The sequence below is a fragment of the Paramacrobiotus metropolitanus genome, unplaced genomic scaffold (genome assembly GCF_019649055.1).
Source record: "Paramacrobiotus metropolitanus isolate TYO unplaced genomic scaffold, Prichtersi_v1.0 Parri_scaffold0000029, whole genome shotgun sequence".
NCBI lineage: Eukaryota > Metazoa > Tardigrada > Eutardigrada > Parachela > Macrobiotidae > Paramacrobiotus > Paramacrobiotus metropolitanus.
Window position 1 is genome coordinate 438,261 of NW_026570249.1, and position 25,304 is coordinate 463,564.

The 25,304-nt window shown below is 40.3% G+C and overlaps 3 protein-coding genes and 1 non-coding gene across 7 annotated transcripts; all 4 read right to left on the reverse strand.

Moving 5' to 3' along the window:
• Positions 1-403: 403 nt before the first annotated feature.
• On the reverse strand, positions 404-5,353 carry LOC129588453 (atrial natriuretic peptide receptor 1-like). Of its 4 annotated transcripts, none has more exons than XM_055482655.1 (19): positions 5,231-5,353; positions 4,985-5,028; positions 4,665-4,790; positions 4,341-4,421; positions 4,091-4,237; positions 3,983-4,033; positions 3,679-3,861; positions 3,434-3,566; positions 3,257-3,341; positions 2,992-3,088; positions 2,774-2,917; positions 2,412-2,582; positions 2,052-2,325; positions 1,679-1,985; positions 1,517-1,591; positions 1,402-1,426; positions 1,144-1,218; positions 890-1,080; positions 404-808 (listed from the first exon to the last, which is right to left on the reverse strand). In XM_055482655.1, the coding sequence occupies exons 1-19, from the start codon at positions 5,316-5,318 to the stop codon at positions 616-618; spliced, it is 2,490 nt and encodes an 829-aa protein (XP_055338630.1). In that variant the 5' UTR covers positions 5,319-5,353; the 3' UTR covers positions 404-615. The 4 variants fall into 4 exon arrangements, with proteins under 4 accessions (XP_055338630.1, XP_055338631.1, XP_055338632.1 ...); XM_055482656.1 differs by having other exon boundaries at positions 406-808; positions 1,357-1,426; positions 4,752-4,790; XM_055482657.1 differs by having other exon boundaries at positions 406-808; positions 1,357-1,426; positions 4,091-4,175; ... (1 more) ...; positions 4,752-4,790; positions 5,231-5,280.
• Positions 5,354-7,372: 2,019 nt separating this feature from the next.
• Positions 7,373-13,613, reverse strand: LOC129588455 (extracellular serine/threonine protein CG31145-like). Its single transcript, XM_055482661.1, has 5 exons — positions 12,487-13,613; positions 10,614-10,738; positions 9,821-9,992; positions 8,630-9,118; positions 7,373-8,231 (listed from the first exon to the last, which is right to left on the reverse strand). The coding sequence occupies exons 1-5, from the start codon at positions 13,065-13,067 to the stop codon at positions 7,934-7,936; spliced, it is 1,665 nt and encodes a 554-aa protein (XP_055338636.1). The 5' UTR covers positions 13,068-13,613; the 3' UTR covers positions 7,373-7,933.
• A 2,546-nt stretch (positions 13,614-16,159) lies between these two features.
• On the reverse strand, positions 16,160-25,223 carry LOC129588450 (tubulin-specific chaperone D-like). Its single transcript, XM_055482652.1, has 28 exons — positions 24,731-25,223; positions 24,550-24,662; positions 24,390-24,491; positions 23,768-23,914; positions 23,542-23,680; positions 23,351-23,449; positions 22,962-23,246; positions 22,567-22,627; positions 22,202-22,371; positions 21,939-22,095; positions 21,787-21,874; positions 21,617-21,702; positions 21,481-21,561; positions 21,333-21,406; positions 20,797-20,948; positions 20,411-20,465; positions 20,280-20,345; positions 20,163-20,218; positions 19,968-20,107; positions 19,676-19,834; positions 19,350-19,469; positions 18,989-19,072; positions 18,647-18,745; positions 17,859-18,179; positions 17,383-17,547; positions 17,238-17,325; positions 16,634-16,743; positions 16,160-16,553 (listed from the first exon to the last, which is right to left on the reverse strand). Exons 1-28 carry the CDS (start codon positions 25,026-25,028, stop codon positions 16,448-16,450), a joined length of 3,621 nt encoding a protein of 1,206 aa, XP_055338627.1. The 5' UTR covers positions 25,029-25,223; the 3' UTR covers positions 16,160-16,447.
• Trnad-guc (transfer RNA aspartic acid (anticodon GUC)) lies at positions 18,420-18,491 on the reverse strand. The gene has a single exon. It is a non-coding gene; the product is annotated as a tRNA-Asp (tRNA).
• Positions 25,224-25,304: the final 81 nt, after the last annotated feature.

A 25,304-nucleotide genomic window follows, 5' to 3' on the forward strand; every position in this document is an offset into this window, starting at 1 on the left:
GTGAGACATTTTGACGTCAATGCTTTACAAATGCTGCAGAGTGCCGATAGCGGTGGAGACAAAATTATACAGTCCAAACTTTATCGTACGAGTTAGCTCTATGGGAATAGGTGTGCCGCCAAAGGGAATAAAACAAAAAACAACGTCGACTAGTAGCGTGACCAGCAAGCAACTGGTATTGTTGAACTAAAATTATTAAGTATAGAAAGTACCCTTCTGGATCTGTGCGCTTGCATGATGGAACCGTAGAACTTACGAAAGTATTAAACCCGATCAGCTTATTGTCCTTCAAATCACGTATAATACGACGGCGCTGTAATTTTGAAGCTGGGGTTTTGCAGCGTTTTGCTTTTATAAACACAAAATTAATAAATGAATGTACGGTGGCGCACTTTCATAATAATTGATTCTCTAAAGACTGTAACGACTGTTTTAACAAACACTATCCATTCAAATACCTATTCAAAAGGAAGGCCTAAAGAGTAGAGAGTATAGGCTCGTTCGCACTACTTGATGATTTAAAACTTAAATGGTAAGAATAACCAAAGCTCTATCTTAAAATTTAATCATTTTAAAGGCGTTATAAAATACAGTACGTATACATCTAGTCCAGAATCAGATTTCTTCAATCAGCAACCAATACGTTCTGACCGCTCCTTTTCCTTTGACTTCTAGTTCCCCTCGTTGTAGAAGTTTGAACTCGGAATAGTGCAGCATCAGTAGCCGAGCAGTATTTTCGCTGATATGGACGCGCGAATCAAAGCTGTACATCAGCATTCTCGACGCAGTATTTACCGTGTCACCAAAACTGACAAAACCAGAAAACTGTTACCGTTGACAAGATGAGTGACCTTAGTTAAACAGGATAGCTGGCGAATCGGCTCCTTACAGACAGTATCGTGGCACTTTATTTCCCACAACCCCTGCAGCACAGGAACCGGTATGGACACCGGCTCTGAGTGCCGTTTGTCCGTCGTGAAGGGCCTCGAAACCGGAATACGACTTGACAAGAGCGATGGCTAGGCTGCAGATTTCTTTTGCATGACAATTGCCGTTTCTGGTTGGGATACCGCTCACAACCTGACAACCGTGGAAAGCACATTAGTGACAAATTTACAACATCATCAAATTTTAATTATTAACCATGTACGAATCTTTTATGGTTTCCACTTTGTAAACGTCAAAGCACGAAACGATGGTATCGAACGCTGTGTATACCTGCAGAACCATAAACGAGTTTTCACTGAGAAGTTTCGATTGCATGGTTGTGTTTAATGGTGATCATGGTATACAATTAATAAAAAGTCAGTGATGCAGTCTTTATTAACGACAGCATGTACTTCACAATCGACGTACATCGTTTAGAAATGTCATCACTGACACAGGTTTGCAACTTCTTACAATTCCTTGAAATCCCCCGATTTCGCTGTAAAGTATGGATGGCCGTCATCATGGCTTCACTGTGATGATTAGATGCAATACGTAAAAATAAAAGCAAGCCTTGAAAAATATTTACGTGAACATAATCGTTGCAGAGTCAAACGCTTCTGGCGCAGGCGTAATTCCTTTCCGTAGCAATTCAATGACCTTACTGCAAGCGCCAGATTATAACCGTATCATTTATAATCGGCTTATTACGAGTACTGTTGTACTCGTATCAGAGCTGCATCAGTCTTACCTGGGCAACATTTCTCGCAAGAGAGCGTCGCATTTTCGTCGCTCATTTAACAACGCGGTAGTCCTTGCACCGACTTGCCGATCCAGCTCCGCCGTATAATCTTCCAATCGATTTAGAATCCGTTCAAAAAGATGACTTTCTTCTGCGTAATTATGTTTCACACCAAGGGCTTGTGTAGCGCTTTGTATTACTGTCGCTATTTCCGGTGGATCATCTGTGCACGTCCTTATTACCGGCAACAGTTCCAAAAGTTTTGTGGAAATTGTACTGGTTTTTATTTTTTCTGGATTCAGTTTGGGGCTATTTTCTAAAAATTTATGATAATGAGAAATGCTTCAAGAAATTGTTAGCAAAAGAGACAGCTGCCTGTTACCTGCGGTATACGCGAAAGGGTCATCAAGCGTTATTATATGCAGCAACACCATTCCTACTGCTTTCACATCGGACCCTTTGCGATTAGTTTCCACAGTTCTGCTGGTTTGACTGTCGACTGGTCTTTTTGTACTTTTTAAAGGTCGCATCCGTTTGCGTAGTTTAATAAATCCCGCTTCTCCAATTTTTAATGTAAAATGTTCATCAACGAAGCAGCAACAACTTGTTAGAGCTCCGTGGTATTTCACTTGCGACCGGTGAATGGCTTTTACTCCCTGCGGCATTTGAACTGGTTGAAGTTGCAACAACTTAAAATAATAATTTTTTATTTAATTTAGACAAATGAAGTACTCGCACTTACCCGCAGTACATCAAAAATAAGTGCTATTTGCAGGTCATAGTCCAAAGTAATTTGGTGTGTTAGATCTGTCAAAGAACCCCGACTGACGTAGTTGTAAACAAAGTGCACCACGTTGTTCAACCAGCATAAGCCGATGAATCTGTTGATGTTTGGATGGTCAAGCCGTAGGATCTAAAGACACACCAATAATCTGTATTAATCCAAAACAATTCTGTCTGCTGTGTTGCATAAAGGTGCCTCTAATGAACCGTAATCATTATGAAACAACATGCAGTCCACCGGCAACAGCAATGCAGTTTTACATAATTGTGGTTACTGTAGAAAGAAAATTGAATGTGTTCATAAAAAAATTGAGGCATTACGTGGGAAAGGTAAGTTATGGCAGCCTCGCAAAGATATCCCCGCGTCCGTGCCATCGGCGATTCCAAAGTGCTTCCATACGACATCCAGACAAGCTGGTCATCGCTATATTTTAGGAGTTTCCGGGATTTTGTATCTGATGGTAACTGTATAAAAATGTTCAGTGTCATGCAGTTACAACAACAGTAATCCAATATACAAAAATTCGCTTCGGTATTACCGGGGAACTGAAAGGTTGGTTGGTGTCCGCATATCTCAGCAGACACGGATCGACTATCCATAAAGTATCCTTGAGTAATTTATCGTATGCTAAGCGCCTATAGATTAACAACTTCCAGTCAGGAATTTTGGAAAGAGGTTTGCACACATGCGAACACCATGACGATGTTCAGAGGAAACATAATGCGTGCCTCGACGAAAACGATTACAATTTTCGTAAAGTCAATATTGCTGATGCTAATTCAAAACGTATCAGCTAATTTTACCTAGATATGACTATACCCAAACTGACTGCCAAAAGGATTACGACTGCGATGCCCGCAATCGATCCGGCATAAAGGTCAGTGTGTCCTGCAAAGGGTAAATGCAAATGTGCTCAGAGTTATGAAAAAACCGTGATTCGTTAAAAATTCGTTTTTGTGCAGCATGTCGCAGAATACCACCTTTAAATGCACAAGCCAATGAGTCTCCTCGAAATCCACAGACTGGTACGTTTCTGGGCGGCCAAACGCCCGGCCACTGTGGCTCGTTAATTATTTCCAGAGTTAACGTAGCAGAATTTTGTATAAAGACAGTCTAAAAAATAATTCGTGAATTAAATTCTTAAAGTTGTATTATATAAAGTTGTATTATATACTTGAGCTTTGTTCATACTCGCATTTTCGTAATACATGGAACTAGATTATACCCGGATCTGAGATGTATTCCAGTCCAGTTGGTTCACCATTACCGTGGGTATACGTTCCCCAACCTGATCGATATAAAAAGTTCCGACATCTGTATAAAAAGCCCGGCTCCAGAAGCGCTTGGCAATTTCCCTTCCAGACTCCAGCGATTTGAAAGACTTGGAGACGAGCAATTCGTTGATCACCTAACAAAAATAATTACCGGTATATAACAAACCTCTTTAAATTACGCAAATCACTTGATGTTCTGCAGATCGCAACGTCATACATATTTCCTAATCCAGAGACTAGATAGTCGATACACACCTGAGCGATCATAAGTATGCCAGCATATGCAGACGCCGGATGGGGGCTTATCTAAAAAACATTTTTCCCAGATGCCTCCGGTCTTAACTGAGCACTCGGCCTACCTACCAGCTCGAAAGGCTTATATGTATAATTGTATTCCCGTTTCGTCAAATCTTTCATCTCGAGTGAAAATTTGTCGGATCCATTCGTGCTGCCATAAACCGTATTATGAGGCTCAATAATGAACACTGAACGGTATGCAAGACGCACAGTCTGGATTAGAAACAGAAACGGTTATCGATTCGAATCTCTTGTAGTCAGTCGAATGTAGCATATGCATCCGTATTAATTTCGCTAGGAGTTTTGGATATCTCACTTGGTCATCCAAATCTCCTTTCTGCCACGTTAAATAACCGGGGTCAGTATTGAACCTAAAGGGCGTTGTAATGATGTAGATCTAAATAACGAAAGTTGCCATAAATGCGAGAGCGCCAACCAATATATCTGTACGAGGTATTTAACTAAAGAGAAAATCCTTGCAGACAGGTTATGTGCATATTACTCTGCAGTCTGCATATTCGCAATACATCAAGTTATTTGGTTATCATCAGGTTCAGGCATGGAATAACTGTAGTTGTACGAGTGTCGTAGTAATGTAGCTGAATTTCTATCCACGCAAAATTTAATTTAGAATACTTACCGGCACTATCGAATTCAAAAATGTTAATGTGAACGCAGCTTTTGCCGACCCAATATCAGTCTTATTATGATAATTATTTGCACTCACGTGTTCCCCTTTCATCATATCTAGTTCAACCGCTTTAATCTGAAAGAATAATCGGAGTAAGGTCGTAATGACATCAAATATACGAAAAGTTAAAACGGATGAAAAGTATCAAGAACGACAAGTCGACAACCCAGTTATTGAATCATATTCGCATAACTGATATATGATAGCTGAATTATCACTTTTGAAAAAGTAGTGAAGAAGTTCTGGGTTTTCCGGTTAATTCCACTTACCAAAAATTTTCTGAATATAAGAGGGTCCCCAAAAAACAAGAACACTACAAAAAACGTGCTTCTTTAGCAGCAAAATGGTGAGACGATCAAGAAGGCAGCAAAAACCGTGAACGATAACAAGATGTGTATGAGAAAAGAGGAAAACATTCGACTTGCTTTATGCGTTTATCCTTCTTTGAATGCATTATACAAGCGCAAATTAAAGCATGTATTGGAAATCATTTTGTATAGGTAAATATGGGGTACCTCGGGTCATCGCATTTAAACGCGTCAGTATTCCACCATAATTAACAACTTCTTTAGTGGAATTAAACTTCTCCAGATAGATTTGCATTCCAGATTCAGATGCAGCTAACTGGGAGTACAATATGTCGGACAGCTTTGGAAAATATGAATTGGCTCCATAATCGGTGATCATGCCAAAACGATTCCAACCGTATCTTCGGGCCAGGTTAAAGTACACGGTTGTGTACGTTAAGTAAGAATTCGTCGTGATTACAATCCAGGTAGGGGTCAGGGTTTTGTCTCGAATTGCCGGTAAGCTACCTACGCTGCAATATGCTACAGCATCTGTACAATATGCACGGCTGTACTTAATAAGTGAAATGCTCGAGTGACCTTTGGTCACAAATTTTGTATCCATGTGGTAACAAAAAGTCAAACGTTAACAGGCTAAGTTGTAGCACTAACTTTGTCATCATTAATATGTCCATCTCCCTTGCAACTGGATAAATTTCATTGACTTCCATGCCACATCCTGAAGTTCGTGATCAAAAGTTCAATGATGTCAGCTTTTATCGGTTTATAGTGGCGGCATACAGAATATAAGAAAATTTATTAATACTCGTACCTATAGTACGGGTTTGAGAATAAAAATTCCTGAAGCACTAGAACCCGTAGCTAAAAGTGATTGCACCCAGTGCGGTGTATCTGTATAAGCTGTATCTGTATTGTTATTGCTATAAGTAGCGTCCAGCTTACCGGCCCACATTAAAGTTATTATGGAACAATTGCGCGGTTTTCCATTTTCATTGCGTCTTGCAATATGCGACGTTACCCGGTAAACACTGTCCGCAGCAATATCCGTACAACCTATGTCGGCGACATCCGCGAGAATCGTTTGCGTTATGTTCAGCAATGGGTACAGATGACGACTTTGGTGCAACGCTTTTTTGTAAGCAGGGCCTAAATATGGCAGTGACCCCAGCATCACGGGATACAACAGTGAAAGAGTGATTATTTCGACGTTTAATATTTTACATTCAGCTAATGCAGTTTCTGCGATCGGATTATTCATTTCTGGAAATACCAGAGGAAAATTCTGTTATACTTCCTGAAACGCACGAAAGAGCGAAAGCTTATAACGTGTTCAAGCGCGCGTAAATTAGAAAATTGGTTGGAACTTTTTTTAATTATACAGGCAAAGGAAACGCTAACTTTTCTTGCTTTCCATGCACATCGCACTGATCGAAGGCAACAAATGCGATGCAGAGCATGCATATTGAAAATGAAACTGAAGATGTTGTCAAGTACTTTCGGATTATTTTAGCGATTAAGCCAATATCCGTGAAGCAAATATTCCGTGGTATTAAGCAAATATTCCGTATTATTTTCAATCGGCTACTTGTAATATTGGAAAGAGATACATGTACCCATTGATCCCTTTTACCTATTAGGTGCTCAATTACATGACTTTGTTCGATTGGTCGGCGATACCGCGTGATACTGTACGTGCTCACATCTGAAAAAAAAATGTACTGCATGACATACATATTTAAATAATTTGAAGTACAATGTCTGCTAATGCAACGTGACATTATCGTGTCATTCTGGATTATTTGCTCTCTAGTCGCACTTTTACAAGCATCACTGACCGTTATATTGGTAACGTCATTCCTTGTTTTTTTTGACCTTTGTTAACCTTGGCGCTTGGTTTTCGATGTGGTTGAAAAAATAATTTTCGTGTTCGACGAGCGTTGTACAATGTTGATATTTGCAAGCACGGAAAAAATAGGGATAGCGAGAGTACTAAGCGATTTCTGAAATAACAAGCAGACCACAGCTGCCCTCTGATCAAAAATATGTACATTACGGTGACCCTCACCACCGAAACTGCTGAAGACCAGCTTTTATGCCGATCATTAGCCACGGTGACGATATACTCGTAGTACCTTCTGCCAAAACGCTAAAAGGCTGCCCTTCAAAGTAAACATTTTAAGCTCTCTAGTCGGCAAGTTCGAAGTGGAAAACTTGCGGTCTTCCATATTGCGGTAATGGTGGAATGATTGCAATCCGGCTCTAGCGCCAAAGTTGAGGATTTTTAAACACTGGATAAGTAGATTTTTACGCTTTTGCATCTGGATAATGTGTGACATCGTTGTGCAAAAGAAAGTTCGATTGTCACTCTTTTTACCAGAGCAAACTCGGCGTTCCAAAATAAAAACTAGAAACCAGAATGTGTTACGTTCGTTAAATTGAAAAAATGCAACAAAGCTTTTGAAAGGACGGATCCAAATTTCAAAGATATATTATCAAGGCCCATGTTTGCAATAATTATCAAAATCAGCCTAATTTTGCAGTAGCATAAAAGATAACTCTATGTCAAGCGTTCATCATCTAATCTCTGATACAGATGTACTCCGTATTGTACAAAAAATATCACAATGTGCATCATTCAGAAAAAGTGTACGGTTGTCGAGTTGAAATGGGTCCGGAGCTGCAAAAAGTGTTCTCCAACAGTGTATAGGTGTTTGGACGTAGACATTGTTCTATTCAGGAATTTCCGGGCATTTTGCGTGGAACAGTGTCTGATGTTTTCTGTGCTGGCAGGAAGCCTAGTAGGATATACGTAAACCGCATAGTTCTTTTGCGGTGCTGACAGCTCCTCGTTAAGCATTATCCAGCCCGGCTTCTTCTTCTAAACCTATAAAGTCACGATCGACACTTCACTCAGAGCTTCCATGATTTGAGATCTTCTTGGATAATAATATCTGATGGATTTTTGGCATTTCTCAAACAGGTTTCGATGGCATCCAGTGCGCCATGAACGCGCCTGTCTACCGCATCCAGATGCTCTTGATTCAGGACAGGATACAGAGGATCGGAGCGCATGGACTCATCTAAAAGATGGCTTAATTTTGGTCCGCGGGTTAGGTCCAGCAAGCGTTTCAGGGTGGATCGCCGGATAAGACAACATTGTGTTAGAGGTGTCAAGATGGATGGATCGTCGGTTTTCCACTTATTGAAACTGCAAGTTAAAAGATTTTTTTACAGTTGCTCAGACATCTGTAAATGTCTGCATATTATCAACAAAAAAGGAATGCCAACCGTTTCGGCAGTGAATTTTTAAAGCAAATATCTGTGTAATTAACACGACCTTATTTGAAAAAAAACTCGTACGTAGGAAAAGTGCAACTCTCTACAAAAACTGTAAAATTGGCTCGGAAAATATTGCTGTCATTATCCTCATAAAAATATTACTTGCACAAATTGGTAAATACACTTTATAATATTAGTATTACAACAATGTTTTACTGTAGCCAGCTAAAATTCATTCCATTATTTTTTTAAATATGAAATTTTCTTTGTTGTGTATCACACTTAAATACGTAGCATCGATTGTGAATTTGTGACAGTTCACCGCACCTCCGACCATGATCCAAATGGATGGGCGAGCTCTCGTTGCCGAACTCGTAAAATGTCTCATAATGATGGCGATCCAGATTATTAGCGATGTAGTCTAATATCGCCATATCCATAATGTCCAACATTCTCCGACCGGCATCGTACGGCTCAATCGTCTTAATTAGCAAACAATACGTGTTGTCCATTTCCCAGGGCGCCAGTTTGAGCCGGCTATATGATCGTCGCCAGGGATGTCGCCAGGTCATGCGCAGTGATGGCCCATCGTCTTCCGGTAAGAAAGCGCTAAAGGAACCCGGTAAGTTCTCCGGTGATCCGCATAATCCGTGGCTGGTGTCGCAGTAATATTTACAGGCGCCTGTCAGGCAGATATTGCCGGCCGGGGAGATGTAGAAGGTGTCGCGAAGATTGTCGTCCGCACGATTACGAACGTCGGTGATCAGATTGACCATGCGACCGGTTACCGGAGGAGCGCGACGGAAACCCAGGACGCTGTAAATCGTTCAAGTGATCAAGAAACTACAGACTCAGGCCATCCTTACGTTTTCTGACGGAAGTAAATCACGAAATAAATTTTCAGTAAAATATAAAATTAGATAAAATTTATATTGCGTTGATTTTAACGCTGTTCTCGAAAAAACTATGTAGACCAGATGCTGCTCACTATTTAAGCATATGCTATCTCGTGGATCGTGAGAGACAGCCATTCTGAATCTAAGAAACAGAAATAAATGCTTCGTAATACTACTATTAATTAACGATTCTATGCAGCAAATCCATTAATACGTACTGGTACAGTTGTATTGTCTAGTATGAGTTTTGTTACAGCCTGTGTATGAACAAATAAATTCCAATACGCACCAGCGTATGCAAATTCTAAAGGTTTGGAGATAAGAAAAAATTAAATAACTACTGCAATCTGTAATTATGTGAATACACAAACACACGGACTGACGCATTTTAATATATAAATACGAGTACAAGAGATTACTGTTATAATACAGCAGTATTACGTAGTACGTACATCCATAGCGAACATGATCCTACGTCAACCTTATTAAAGTACGGTAGAATTATTGGGTATAATGTAAACCGAGATAATATTATGGTTAAATTTAGTAAATTATTTTAATAAACCTTTCCATATCAAATTATCCGCACATGCCGTCAGGGCTCGGCACCACTTTTCCTTACCGGTCGAGATGGTATGCCGCAATCTCACTGTAATGTCGTTCGAAATAATTAAAATAGAAATGATTGGGGTTGTCCTCCTGGGTGTTGTTGAGACGTAATGGTTTGAAAAGAGCTTTTCCAGGACCCTCGAACTCAATAAACAGCTTTAGCTGGGTACCGCCGTCTTTCATTTCTGCAATAAACAGACATATTTTTACGGACGGAATACAATGCGCCTTCCGTGACAAAAATTGTGTCTCAAATTTAATAGAGTGCCTATTATTTTGTAATGAGGCAGTAAGATTTGATTAATAAGCTTGACCTTGTGCAGAAACACAGGCTGCACAGAGGTCATCCGTGACTGTATTAAGCAACGAAGGCATTGCAAGTATGTGTTCGTAATAACCTATAATTATTACTGTTACCAGTCGCTTGAATTAAAATGTTCTTTTATATCCCTTAACGAGTTTAAAAATTATGTATGTAAATCAAATAAATGGATCATCAAGTAGTTTGTGCATGCATAAACAGTGCATGCATTATTATGCTGAAACGCGCGTGTAAATTGTCATGGAAGGCTGAGCCAAAGAGTTTGCTTGATTTGTTTACGGAATTAAAATAAAATAATTAAGGTCGCATTAAAGGTTAACAATTTGTCAGAACCAGTAAATCATGATGCAATGGTGGCATACACCCGCAGTGCGTAAACGTTTAGCCTGAGGTGCGACAGACCGGAAGGCCACATCAGCTAACTGGCGGCACTTCCTGTTGATTTGCATGCATTACATGTGCCCCGTATTGTGGGGGTACTTACCGGCTTTCGTAATGGCGGCCGTTTGTACATCTTTGAGGACAGCATCAACAACTGCCGGATCCTGATAGAGCTGATAGGGCGTGATGCCAGCATGAAATCTGTCCCATACGGTATTTCCAAATTGACTGTGAAATGAGGAAGAAAATGTTATTAGAGTGAAAAAGAATGTTATGACAGAAATGGACCATGGGACCCAGCATTAATATGTCACAGTACATTAAGCAGACAGGTTCAGGATTTCCAGCATATTTATTGAAGATTTTCCTTCGGTCTTCATACGATTTACGAAGTCTGTTTTCTATGTGAAATTTCAATAATTTCTTATTATTATTCTCACCCTGAGATTCAATTACTGTCCACATTTTTTGGATTGATTTACGATCGTACTGTATTAAAAAAAATGGTTGTGGACAGTATTCTAAACTTAACACAAAAATTGAATTACTAATGAATATCAACATGTTCAGATCTGTTAGTGCGCAATCTTCTCACCGAAATTGTTAATCAAAAGCAAACAATTAAGATTCTGTCAAAACGTTTCGTTGTAATCATGAGAAAAAGTTTTATTTCATAACGATAATATGTCTGCTATTAAAGTGGCAAGAATTTTGTCGTGTTGCAAAGTAGCTTATGTCTGCTACGGCGAACTTTTATCAAAACCCCACCATATCGCACCATAACAGAACCGGCTGATGTCCAACCGGGGATGCTATTTAATTAGTTCCCATGATTAACGCCCTTTGGCGGTAATCAGGCAAGTAATCATGCATCAGGCCGATTATATGTCGGAGATAATCGAGTGGAAATTACAAAAACATTGAGCAAATGGCCGATTTTATCGGCATTGAGTGTGTTTTGGGGGGGATTATAGGTGAAGTACATAATGACGCCCAGTGGATCAGTCCAAATGACACCATTAATGTCACCATCAGATATCAACAGCAGCCGCCAGGAAGCTGCGGCGCGCATCGCTGACGGGATCGGAGGAAAAAGGGAAGCGTTGGTCACGGCCATGGCGGTATGGGCTTAATGTACTTGGCGGGGTAAAAGGTCCGGCTTTTACCAATTAAATCCCAACAAACGCGCAAACTGTACCCGAGAGACTGTGTTTTGGCGCTGCCAGTAGTCGCTGGATTATCGTAATCGCTACGCGACATTCTTCCAGTTCCGCATTATGCACTCACTGTGCGGTTATCCTTTTCTGCATGTGTTGTCAGCGAAGGGCTAACATTATGCCTGAATTAAAAATGTTTAAATTTATTCGTTTTGTAACAGAATTAAATTCTCTAATTTTCCGCTTGAGCAGTAGACTTAAATATTAATTTATGTAAGCATAAAAATGTTGGAACATGGTTATCGTTCTCCCAAAGTCCGCAGAGAATTTTTCACAAACAGTTCATCATTTTCAAATTTCAGCTCACGAACACCATGCGGTATAAGCGCTATTGCACGATCACGCTCGTTTTCGAACACTGGCATATCTACAGACTCTGTACATGCTCATACCACATTTAAACATTTCTCTCAAGTACATAGTAAGACTATAGTACATAAAACACTGCTGAATTTAAAAAGAAAACGTTGTTAACTTGGCAGTATGTGCAATATACAATCTCCTATACCTAAAAATGTTAAAAATTCTAGTGCAGTGATCATAATTTTATAAAAAATTATGTTTAGAATTTTGGAGGAATTAAAAAAACTTCACGAAAAAGATATTATCTAGTAAATATTGTCCTAATATTGGATCCCGCTGGGCTGAACTCTGATTGTTATGCATGTATGGCAACATTACAGCATGAATAAATAATCGGTTATGGTCTGCGTGAGTGTGTCGGGAACAACTGCGCCTATTTTGGTTAGAAAATTATACCTTCCGTTGCTCTTATACACATCCGCCATGTTCTTGTGAGGAGGAAGCGGCTGACGCGGTCGGGCATAGGGACTGTCGCTAACGTTGGCAGTCAAGCGGTAATATCGCCATAACGCTTTGTAATCCTTCCTCTTGCCAGCTTTCCCCACGGCATCATCCAGCGGCAGCGCATCAGCCGCCGCTGATATATGTGCTTGACCGGCCGCAGCAGCAGCTGCCGGCTGCTGATCGGCGCCCGCGGCCGGAAGCCGGCCATCAGCCGCCACTGGCCGGCGGCCGCCAGCGGAACCGCGCTCCACTTGCGAATTATGATCGGATGAACTGGACCAGCTGGAGGCCGATGGCGCTGGTTTACTGCGGGGGCCGCTGATGAAGACCGCTGACTGCTGGACGACATCGGGACACCCCATACTACCACCGCCTGCGCCGCCATCCATCAGTGAACTGCGGAACAGCACCAATAAATGTAATCCAACACTCAGGCCCAGTAAGACAATTAGGCTGATTTTCACTGCATCTTGATATTTACGCACACCGCCCGCTGTGCGCCGGTCGAAAATGAAATATTTCGGGCGTGCCATGATGGGAATTCAGTGGAATGCTGAGGATAAATCAACGCGATACAATGCACCGATCCACTGCTGGGCCATGGATAATTGTTTCCATAAAGGGGGGAAAATTACATATATATCCCGGTGGATTCCGACTCAAAGCTTATATATTCAATCGTCCATCCGATCCAGGCCGCATCTCAGCCGAATCGATCCTTAACGAGTATGAGTGAATACATGATTACCGAGTGGTATTAAAATAGACACTTGAACACGGTGTATAAACCCGGGATGAAAATAGCTAAAGCGTTCTTTTTGGAATGATTTTCTAAAGAGAGCGGATAGAAAGCAATATGCGTATATATGATATATGTACGATATATATGCAACACCCGAAGACTGTAGCAAGTGCAGGAGACAGAAAAAGGTTTTGCAACAAGTTGGAGCGGTGGAGAAAAACCGAAGCATAGGGCAACTGTTTTAGCAGAAAGAGAGAGATGGCAACAACGCGATATGATCGTTTCACGGGATAAACGGTGCCAGAGTGGCGTGTATTATAAGCGTATTTAATGTGGCGTATGGTATGCAAAAATACTTTACCATTGCGGCTTAGCGTATGGTCTGTATGCGCCTGTGTGCCCCGCTAGTGAAGTGGCCAATCAGCGGAGTAGTCGTACTCAGCGCGAAAACTGCTTTGCCGTGGAGAAAAATGCTCATAATGAACTCTTGTCATCATTCCCCCGGTAGAAAATGGATGTTAAGTGAATAACCCGCTTGCGTGCCGTGACGTAATTAATATTGCCCTAGTGGCAAATAATAACGCATGTCTTACCGCAAAATTTCCATTTTACCGTTTTTATTCAGATACACCGGTGCATTAATATACAGGCGTGCACGACACGGAATCTCCCATGACAAACATAAATTTGCTACCGAACCTGGAGTCGGTACTCGTATAAAGGTCGCAGAATTATTGCCTGGTTTTCTTAGTAAGTGCCCGAATGAAAAAATGGGTAATTTTGTTCCGAAAATTCCAGACTAGTGTACTATTCGTAATCTATGGCATGTTCCATTAATTAAACAAAACACCATTAAATTTTCTCGACGAATTTTTCAGCCGAAAATAGCGGTGCTTCTTTGTTTACATACCAGATTACCGAGATTACATAGACCAATACATACAGTGTCAATAATAGTATACCATGCGAACACATTTTGCATTTCATGGTCAATGTTGTCGCGGCGGTGTGCTGATTTAGCGGGGTTATTGTTAAATGTTAAGAGAAACATCTGATATTTGACCGGCATTATGCTACACTTTTGATGTCAAAATTCTTCCTAAAGTGCTAGCACCACGAGTGATTTTGTTCTGCTCTGTACAGGACACGCATTATTTATTTTCACACTGATGACATCTGACAACAAACTGCAAAATACTGTGCGCTTCAGTTGGCTGAAAAAATAATCAATACGGCAATGATCTACATCTGACGGGGGAAAACGGCGCAGTATCCGCAGCACTTCTTGAATAATACAAATAATCCCGTCTTTGAGTGTAGACAATAATTCTTAAAATATTAAGGCTCATATTGGGCAAAGGTTAATGCGGAATAATGTTTTATTTAATAATGGAGATCATGTGCCGATCACGTCGGCTCTTCCTCGCCTGTAGCCGGCTTATAACTACCGGTTCGTTGACGCGGTTGGGATATGGTGTGTGTTGATTACAGCGGTTGGTAACATGATCGCCAAGAGAGCTCGCTTGGCCTCTTGAGATAAATCTTGACTTCATCACCTGAGATTTTAATTAAATCAGACAATGCACGAGCACGGAACCTGCTCCAGTCCACACATCCTAATGAGAGTGACGCGATGCTATTGTGAGCGCCGTATTTGTACGTATACATTGTGCGCTCCACTACCGGGTTGTTCTGAACCGGAAATGCCGTGTTCATCGGTTATAATTATCCTCTCTACATGCGAACAATTCGAAACAATCAGCTTTGTATAAACGAACACTTGTGACCTATATTAATCATTATATTTTTAAAACCATGGCCATGTAAAGTGACTGGTAACTAGATTTACTTCGTATGCAGAAAAAAGGAGTTGAATCGCGAATACTAATAGATTTGCGGTAAACTGAATTCCAAGTCGCAAATGAGGATTTTTTAAAGGCATTGTAATTTAATAAATACAAAATACATTACCAATAGATATGCAATTTAGTCTCTAATTTAGTGATAATTAATTTCCACTAAAGTACTGATTTCCAGTTACCGATATTCCCGCTCATATCTGTTAGTTTACCCCCAAAATAATCGGAAGCTCTTTTCATATTACCCGGCATACAGATTTATTATTTTTACAGCGGACTTTCGATTTCTGCAATCATCAGATGTAAGTAGTACTCATATTTTCTAAGTATTTACTCGTGTATGGGAACTTGTAACAATGCAAAAAATTCTAGTAAATCACAGTTCAGAAGTGGTTGCATGCCAGAAATTTTTTAGTTTTACTAAATTAGAAAAAGTACTGTTTATGCGTTGTACAGTTGTACTGTTTATGTTTAAGCTTTGTTTTACGAAAAAAATTAAAAGCCTTGTTTTATGTTTATTTCCATAAAGCCAGGCTCTTTTCGGAAGACGAGTCAGTTTGTTGTTGGCTGCGTTCAGCCGATCCGGAATTTTATGGAACACTCCATATGATCTAGTGCTTGAATGGTTATACTACGCAGTTCGATAGAAACTGCGTGGTTTTTAGCAGGCGCATGTAATAAAGTGGCTACTTCTTTAAGAGCCTCTTGAGATTAGTGGCAGCGGAAAAAATGTTCAGACAACACGCTCCAGTCATGAACAATTCATGCTGACGATGATTTCCGCTTCCGACAGTGCACTCACTGCAGTTTAACCTACCGGCAACTTGTATTTGCCAGAAAAACCGCTACTGCACAGGGAAAAAGTGCATCTGACAACTGATATTTTTGTAAACTCATTCTAATGGTGTATTTCGAAACGTCAGGGGAGTATTGCATAATATCACATGCAAATGAAAAAATGCATTTACCAAATAATACTCAAAGTTTTTAAATTTCCCACTCATTCGGAAGCGCCGTAGCTAAGCAGCCTTTGTTCTACAATTTTTTATTCCATATGTTTGCGCCTGGAGAGTTGCTTCTGTGAATTCATTTGTTCATTTTTATAGAAAACAGGAACATTGTAAAATTAGAAGGCGTCGACTTGTAATTTACTCGTAAAAACAGTTTTACGAATAAATAAAAGATTTTGCCTAAGAAACCTAAGAAACCAACAGAAAACTAAAAAAGATTTTGTCACTCACAACGCATGTGCAATTTATAAAAGGATCCTAAATATCTCGTACAATCACATAAAAACTGCTTAAGATCTACTCTATGGCTTAGTCTTTTTCACCTTCAGCTGCATGGGCCTGATGTTCATATGTAACATACCAGCGATAGTGCCCAAAACTTCCTGTGATTTTTCCAAAGAATGCGCCCTGAAAATTAATTTCCTATCAAATTTTGAAGTATTCCCTATCAAATTTTAAAGTACTTTAGTAATGTTTTGTATTCATACCAAGGCGATTCAGTTAACAAGGTACATATCGTGTCCGCATGTTCTTCCGGGATAATTTCCTCACATGTTACAACACTTTCGTGAAACTTGGTAGCACAAACCACGCGCACCTACAAACAAGTGGCTTTCAAACAAATCAAACGAACAAACTAGTGACATTATAATCAACAACTCAAATACATTTCGTTTCGTGTAAAAAATTTGCCGTTGCCCAGAATTAGGTTAAGTACTAAAATTATTAATAACAGTGCATTTAGTACACCCGAAAATTTTTGGTGAAACAATTTATAAAAATGGCATACGCGAGTCTCTTTACCAAATGCGAGATGGTTCGCAGATGCAATTACCTACAGAGAAAATTCTTTAAATCGCATTTTTCAAAACAATTTCGGGTGTTTTTCAGTGCTTAAATTTAAAGTCTTCAGTAGTGACTCCGCATAAGCGTTGCTGTTATCCAACGGAAACTTTTGTTACTGTTTTTGATTTGCAATATATCCGTGTCTAATGAAAATGGCTACTGGTTAAAATAAAGAGACCTCAGACTACAAACCGATCAAAAAATACAGATGGTATTCTCAATTTCTGCAGAAATGAGTTGACTCACCCGAGGGTAAACATGAGATAAAAACGGAAGCAGTCGCTCCAGAGCGAATTTCCTAATCGGATCAGCAAATTGCAGTGCTTCAGCATATCTAAAACAAGACTAATCAGAGAAGTTTCGCACAAAAATAAAACGTTGGAATCCTTACACTTCGACCAGTGCCACCACTTTCACTGTGCTCTGCGATAAGCGTAAGTGCTGAACGACGTTCAGGAGGTCTATCAGCAATTGTGGCTCTTTTTCATCCACATTCTGATAAAATACACCACCGGCAAAGATTTGTTTCAATGTATTCAAAGCGGGCAAAACCAGTCTGAAACGCATACAACACACTGATCCGCACGAAAAAATCAACCCCAAAATGCTGTGCCGAGGAACATAGTAAAATAAAGATACAGCAAAATGCAAAAATTAGTATCGCGCGCACAACAAGTAAAAATCAAAATTAACTGCACAATAAGGAAGAAAAAAAATTTTCTTCAGAATAATCGCTAAAAATGAGAAGCCTAACTGTATGTAATGCTACAGAAAAACAGCACCATAAATATTTAAAAAATCTTAATATTTATTACACAGTTGAATGCAGTGTAAAAGTGGGTAATTCCAGTTGATGTTTATTTTCACCTGTCTTCCTTCATGGCTTGCTTTACAGCTTGCTTCAGTGTGTCGACCAACGCCACCATGACTGACAAATCCTGGGAATGCTCCCGAGCGTAGGTCCGAAACGCCGCACTCGATTCCCTAACCGTCGACTCGGTTAGACTGCCCAAACTGGATATCAGTCCCAGCATCACGGCAGAGCGAATTTCGGCTGCCGGCACGGAGAGCAGACTAACAGCTAACGGATAGGTACGCGATCCCATCGTCCATACCGCAGTGCGTGCATGCGACCGGCATAATAACTCCCGCATGGCTACTTTGCCAGAGAAATCGGGAATATCATCCCTGTCAACCAAAACATAATGATCATGCCTTCGGCCTTACGACCATTACCGCGCATCAATGAAAACAGAACGCCTATTGCCTAACAATATAAACTCAGAACATAAATCAAAAGAAAACTATCATAACATTAAAAAGAAACATATTAACATAATATTTTCTTGCCTAAACTTTCAAAACATTTTGCAAAAAGCTTGTACTGTCATATAATAAAAACGTACATCAAGTAAAAACCAAAAAAGTCTCCCAGTCGGGGAATCGAACCCCGGTCTTCCACGTGACAGGCGGAGATACTCACCACTATACTAACTGGGACATTTCATAACAGAGATATCAAACCCATCGAAGAAGAGACACGATCACTTTGCCGACACTCTGCTTTTCAACTAGATCTGCTTGCTATCGACCCACCTTATCGGATTATTATCGTACCGCAAGTGGTGCATAATAAATTCAGACGGTATACTTACGATTTCACTAAATACAGGAGAAGCTGCCCAGCACGCGCCCGCAAGTCTGGGATGCCCTCGGCAAATAGCCGTAGTAAGTTTATCACGACCGTATTAAGCCTAAAAATTCCAAAAGGTTAATCATGCTTAAACTGCCTGTCGAGCCAGAACTGCGTGAACGGCGAAGAGAAGCATCGTACACCACTAAAATTGCATAAACGCAGCAATAAAACTGCAATGCAACTAACGACGAGTCGCCGGCATTGTAGAAAACTAAAACTACATTTAGCGAAATCTTACCGAAGTTGTCAAAAACAACAAAAACTTCGTAGCTCATACTAATATTAAAACGACGCTACGAACCTTTCCGGAGTAAGTACCAGAGGGTCCGTCCGGGCGATACGCGTCATAATGGATCGTGTTGTATCGATAGCAGCCAACCGCACTCTGTAAGGAAATTCATAAAATAGGGTACTAACCGTACTTCAGACTTTTCTGCGAGACTGGAAACGATTTCTATGTATTCACATATGCGAACATAATATTTAATAGCATTAAACCATTGACCACATTACGCAACCAACGCAACATTTCTTATAATTTTATTGTAAGAACCAATAAAAGATCATGGAATTATCGAATAAATTTTACAATTTACGCTTATGATCCACGGTGTACATGTCCAGCATAAAACTAATAACCCATACTTTACGAACGAACTTACATTCTGCCAATGTTACCACGCTTGTCTTCAGTGTAGTCCGACAAGCAATCACCCAGAAAATCTACAACTTCGGAAAATGCTTCACTGCTGAAAGCCCTGGCAGGAACAGCTCCTAGTAACCTGGAAGACGAGATGGTTCCGATCAGGCATATGCAACATTAAGGAACAAAAACCACTGAACTCCAAAAACCAGCATAATCGAAACAAATGTAAAAAAATGTCAAATAAGGCACCAAATAAAACTGAAGAAGCGAGGTTATATTAAAATTTATAACACCGACATAGCGACGATGTTTCAAAGATGCCAAAGATTGCCTGCGGCTTACCTATCGAGTGACCGGCAGCAGTTTCGCCGGCAATCCACCCACTGCGGCTCCGGACACGATGACCGTGGACAAATGGACGCAATCGTATTGGTAATCACGCTAAGATTTTTTGTAGCGAATTCGGCGGAGAACACGGACAGGACCAACACCGAGTATCGTCTACAAACATAAAAGTTCTCACAAAACGGTTGTCTTGACTGCTCAATAAAATTACATGGAATGCGGCTGCAGTGCATTCAGGTGCGACTTATGGCCAGCATTGCGAGCAATTAATTCACGTCACGAGATTTACCTCATAAGCTCTGATGAAGATTTCACATTATGCAGCACTTGATCCAGACAGGCTTCTTGCAAGGTGCGGTTCTGATCAGACGGAGACATACAAGTGCCGTATGTCTTCAGTAACGACTGCAGTGTGTTAACTGCAATTTCCTGGAAACTGAAGGTGTTAAAATTCTCCTAAACGTGTTTGAAAAACAGTCTTCACCTGGATTTTTGGATTGTCCGCAACGACACTCGACTGAACCAGTTCGACCATTTGGCCTGAGCATGACACAGCATTAGTATTCAGTGCGACAAATATCCGTAATACGAAGAATCTTACCTAATAAATGGGGTTTGTTATGAAGCGGCAGTTCAGCATTGCTTACTCGGGAGATTAAACTCATCACTAAAACGGAAAACACATTTTTATTATAAATTCTGGTAAATAAAACTAACTTTATCTCTTCATACCAGCCTGGCGGATTAATTCATGACCAAAACCGCGAAACACATCTTTTGGATTGATCTACAAAAAAGCGTGTATAACATTTGCTAAACACAACACCGGTGACCACAGCCTGATGCACACACATGTATTTGTATTGCTGTACATCCACATAAAAATAAGCACAAGGGAAATGCATCTCAGATTTCTTATTAGGGTTTCTCAGACAGCGAAGAACATTCATGACATTACGGAGCAACAATCTTTATGTTTTCAATTAGCCAACTTATTTAACTCTCCTTTATTTAGTATTGTCAGTCATGAAAACTCAATTCAACTTATTTAAATTAAGCAGCTGCGCGTAAAATTTCGGATGAAGTGTGCATTGGTACGAGCACTTTCAAAAAATTACCTGAAGTATCACAGATTCAACCTGACTAGCAAGGTAATCATCAAACTGCCCACAATTATGCAGTCCTTCACAGATGTATCCTAAGCCAATCATTGCTCCGTGCCGAGTAAATATATGGTTACTTCCGATTCGTTTCAGTAACTCAGGTGCAACTGTGGAAAGCGCAAACAATGTTAAAGAGTTCCGCTCAGATAGAATAGATGCACAATACCATGGTGCAATATACAGTAATAGCACAATACAATGGCGCAATATACACCATACAGTAATATACTTAATTTTATGTAGTCCCTTTTCGCAAACTTTACTATGTGCAACACGTGTGATGCTGTGGCAAAGCTTCCACAAAACACTTTGCCCCAGCGGTTATGAGAAGGACAATCCATAGCATACAGGGCAGTTTAACCTTTTTGGTTAAGTACTTTTTAACGTTATAATTTGACAATAAAGTCAAAAATTGCACAATAAAGTCAAAAAACGTAAATGCAAACTTCAATCAATAAGGAAGGAACATATTACAAATTCTTAGTACTGACCGCAATGTTTCATGTAGTCCGGTGCAACAGGTGTCAATGAGAACAGTGTTTGGGCAGCTAATTCGCGAACAGCACTATCCGTAGATCATAATTAGAATAATAAAATTCCACATAGTAATGATAATAAATGCCAAGGAAAAATACGTACACGTCCCAGTGAGCAAGACGATGAGAAAGCAAGAAGTCCAGTATAACGGAAGTATACTCCTGATACTTTGCTATGATGGGGCTGCAAAAAAGGAATACATTTATTTCGATTTTAGCGGCAACCTTTATTGTTTCACCTTAGCTTCATGTACGTATTCGAACGCCGGCCTAGCGATTCAAAATCCAAGATCGGAATTATATCTAATCCACGAGGAAAATTGCCCTAAAGTAAATATTTATTATTAATTGTTTACGTTCATGGTAAATAATTAATATGACACATGTAGCATCTACAGTAATACCGTACCTGTCTACCAACATGTTCCTGAAAAGCAGCGGATGCCGCACGACGGCAGTTGACACTGCGGTCAAACAGTGCAGTTAGAACCAAATGCCTGCAATCAATGGCGATAATTCAGAAGAACCAACAAAAACCGAAAAAACAGCTTGTTTGGTTACTTTGCAACATCCATAACAAACTCTTCTAAATCCTTTGGTTCGTAAGCTCGCGCAAAAGCCCAACAGACATAACAAGCGGCATCACGCACGGTGCTTCCAACCGCATATGTCCCACGCAGTTCTTCGTATAACAGGGCTTTCAAAACCACCGGCATCACTAAAATCAAACATCAAATTTGTCAGTCATAAACTCTTAAACATAAACATAACATAAAATCACGGTAAACCAATCGAAAACATCTAAAAAGCGAAAATCTCCACACCATCACTAAATCTCAAAGGAAGCAATGCGCCGCGTCGACTTAGCTCCGCCAACGCCAGACATCCTCCATGCCAGGCGTTTTCCGATCGTTCATACGAAAACAGATTCAGCACACCGTTCAGAACATCTTCGGCAAATCCCTGTGGTAGGCGCTCCGAAATTCGCCCAATTCTGCCAACAACAAGACTAAACAATGTACGAGAACGTGCACACAATCTCTGGACTTTACAAGACCATGTCGGCCGTTCGCATATGACTTGAATCGCTTCCGTCTCCTCTACGTGGTATATGTCTTCAGCTCATACCAAAATGGTATGGAACTTCCCCTACCACGCACAATAACGAGCGTTTGTAGTACTTTCTTACCCTTTTGCAGCCGACCACCGTATAATTCCATCAGCATCATTTAAACTTTGCAGCAATAAACCTAAAATAAAGTTTGAACAATTTAACGCTTTTTATCCCAACCGGCAACTTTCTTAGCATATTTATAACATTTTATTCAACAAACGAGCACATGCCGAAAAATATATATATATATATATATATCAGCCCATAAAAACTTATACATCAGCACATGCCGAAAAATTAATTATTAAAGCCAAAAAAAAGCAGAAAACTTGATAAATGTTGACTTGATAAACAGAAAACGTGATAAACGTACGTTGATAAACTTCGGAATAATAAACGAAACAGTCTTTTGAGCAAATCTTCGTTTCTGGCTAGTTCCAATTACACATTACTCTACAGGCTGTGCATACCAATAACTTGTTCCACATATGCCGACACTTCCGTTTCACTTTCCTCAAATGGCGAATGTACGCCGTTTCCCATAGGATTCGGACGAACATCACCCGCTCCAAGATTGCCAGGAGCCATATTATCCTCCAGGCTGCGAAATCCGCGTTTATATCGCCATGTAGGAAGTTTCGTAGGCAGGAAGGTCAATGCTAGCCGCTGAAATGCCTTGGTGCAGTACTTCCGCACCATGCTGAACTGGGAATCCAGTAAGCCCAGCTCGATCAATCTTGGCAGGCAATCTTCAGCTGCAACAAAACATTTAAGTGAAAATTCTCGCACTTTTAAGGGAGGTAGAATCCAGAAGGCGCTGCTGTTTAATACTGCATTTTCATACGAAGCACGACCGTACCTAAACTGCAAAGATGAGATCGTGTGCCCGATTTGAAGATCATGGCGATTCCCGCCAAACCACCACACAAAATGTGCGGCTGCTTCACCACATCAGCGCCTATTTAAGAAGAATTTTAAACAAACTGTGCATAAAGCATTGCAAACTAATTAAATAAACTACACTGAAAATTAATTAAATTAATGGCATACTTTTCGCAGATTCTAACGTCTTCAACAGGTAATCAATCATCTGTTTTCCATAGGTCGGCAGCATATCAGGTCGGGTTACGAAGCGAGACAGCAAGTACGCCGCAGCGTCGCGAGTCTTTTCCGAAACCGTAATAAAAACCTTAAAACATAACATTTTGATAAATGAACAAAAAGGATTTATAAACCGGCGAATTTCGTGATTAGTATTCCGTTGATGTACAGTTACCTGACAGATATGGAAGATCCTGGCTTCGATGCTTCTAGGTGTACCAATATCGTCGAGATCGGTTAATTTCTTTAAGTCGAAGGGAATCTGCACGGCAATCGACAGCCACAGCAACAACATGTACTGCTGCTCCCAGTCTTCAAACATCTGCAAAAGTCAAAAGTACGTAATCACAACAAAACGACCACCTTGTATATTTACTGATGCAATCATAAATACTTTTGCGCATTAAAAACATGCAGTCAGGTCAACGATTTTCTCGCGCACTTCTAAGTTTTGATTTTTTTTAATACTGCGGTTTATTGCCTTCAGTTCAAATTAAAAACTAGAACAAGGTTAATGATTTATTATGAAAGTTATGAAAACATCCAGTAACGGATAAACGAAATGCTCGGCAGTAAAAAAAAATAAAACATATCCAATAAACCGGACTTTTAAACATTGATCCAATTTTATCGATAATTTTGCTATCCACAAAAATTGAAATCTAATTTAAGATTTGATTTAATTTCCATTTTTGAAAATTAGATTTTGGTAAGAAAGGTCTAGCGTTATAAAAAAATTCCTTAAAATTGTTTAAAACTGTTTTGCTTAAAAATTTTGAATTTTCTTTTCTGCTTACACTGTTAACTGGCTTCATAAATTCTTCAACCAATCCGAGCGATTGTTCGACATCCGCAACACTGTGCGGCAGGAATTTTATGATGACTTTGTATCCACGCAGCTGCAACAGCGCTCAGTTATTATGAATTCCCCAAAATCAATCACCCCTCGTAACGGACCTTGGTCAGTAAGCGCAGAACCGTCAGGCTGAGGTTCGCAGTTTTCTTGCTGGACTCCGACGGTTCGTCTGCATAGGCTTTCACATAAACGATCAGCTCCTGTACCCATCTTCCTGTAGAAGTGATCTTCGATTTAAATGAATGCCAGCTCGCACAATATATATATACCGAAATGCATTACCCAGGAAAGGATCCACGAGTTGTGGCTGTTCCTGGTAGCGATCCAGAATGTCCTTCAGGCGATACGTTTGACGCTCCACGTCGCTCGGATTCAATGCGATGGACGGAATGCTCTTAATCAGACTGTCGATGAAGCCGTCATCGTGGAATTGGCGCAGGGAGAATGACATATTCTCGTTGTCTGTTTCGCCCGCTTCGCGATCGCCATCATCCGCCGCAGTCGACGGCTCAGCTGCGGGATTAGTCGGTGGATCTCCAAAATACTGCAACATTTCCTGCTGATAATCAGAGTTCGCCATTTTTATGCTGTAAACCCAGATCACAGTACAATTTTCAGGCTCTCAAATAGGTTTTACACCATCTTCACAGAAACTGAAACTGGAAACGATACGAGTCGGCTCGTAGAAAATCTAAAGACAGCTCACAACTACGGTACAAATTACACTGACAAAAAATTTCTTTGCAAGAATTTTTCGTTGCACTTTCTGTGTGACTTTCAGTTTCTGTTTGTTTATGTTTTTGACGCAGCACAAAAAGTCGAAGCATTCTGTGAACATGGCTGCCTCCTCGAGGTG

Excerpts from the sequence above, each read along its gene's own strand:
- LOC129588453 (XM_055482655.1), bottom strand. The coding sequence starts at position 5,318 with ATGCAAATCTATCTGGAGAAGTTTAATTCCACTAAAGAAGTTGTTAAT. Across the intron at positions 2,918-2,991 it reads ACCAACCTTTCAGTTCCCCG|TTACCATCAGATACAAAATC; the intron begins GTAATACCGAAG and ends ATTTTTATACAG. Across the intron at positions 2,326-2,411 it reads TTATTTTTGATGTACTGCGG|GGAGTAAAAGCCATTCACCG; the intron begins GTAAGTGCGAGT and ends CAAATGCCGCAG.
- LOC129588455 (XM_055482661.1), bottom strand. The coding sequence starts at position 13,067 with ATGGCACGCCCGAAATATTTCATTTTCGACCGGCGCACAGCGGGCGGT. Across the intron at positions 10,739-12,486 it reads GTGTATAAGAGCAACGGAAG|TCAATTTGGAAATACCGTAT; the intron begins GTATAATTTTCT and ends CTCATTTCACAG. Across the intron at positions 9,119-9,820 it reads GCGGCATACCATCTCGACCG|CGTCCTGGGTTTCCGTCGCG; the intron begins GTAAGGAAAAGT and ends AACGATTTACAG.
- LOC129588450 (XM_055482652.1), bottom strand. The coding sequence starts at position 25,028 with ATGGCGAACTCTGATTATCAGCAGGAAATGTTGCAGTATTTTGGAGAT. Across the intron at positions 23,247-23,350 it reads ATCTCATCTTTGCAGTTTAG|CTGAAGATTGCCTGCCAAGA; the intron begins GTACGGTCGTGC and ends GTTTTGTTGCAG. Across the intron at positions 22,096-22,201 it reads TCCTTTGAGATTTAGTGATG|TGATGCCGGTGGTTTTGAAA; the intron begins GTGTGGAGATTT and ends GTTTGATTTTAG.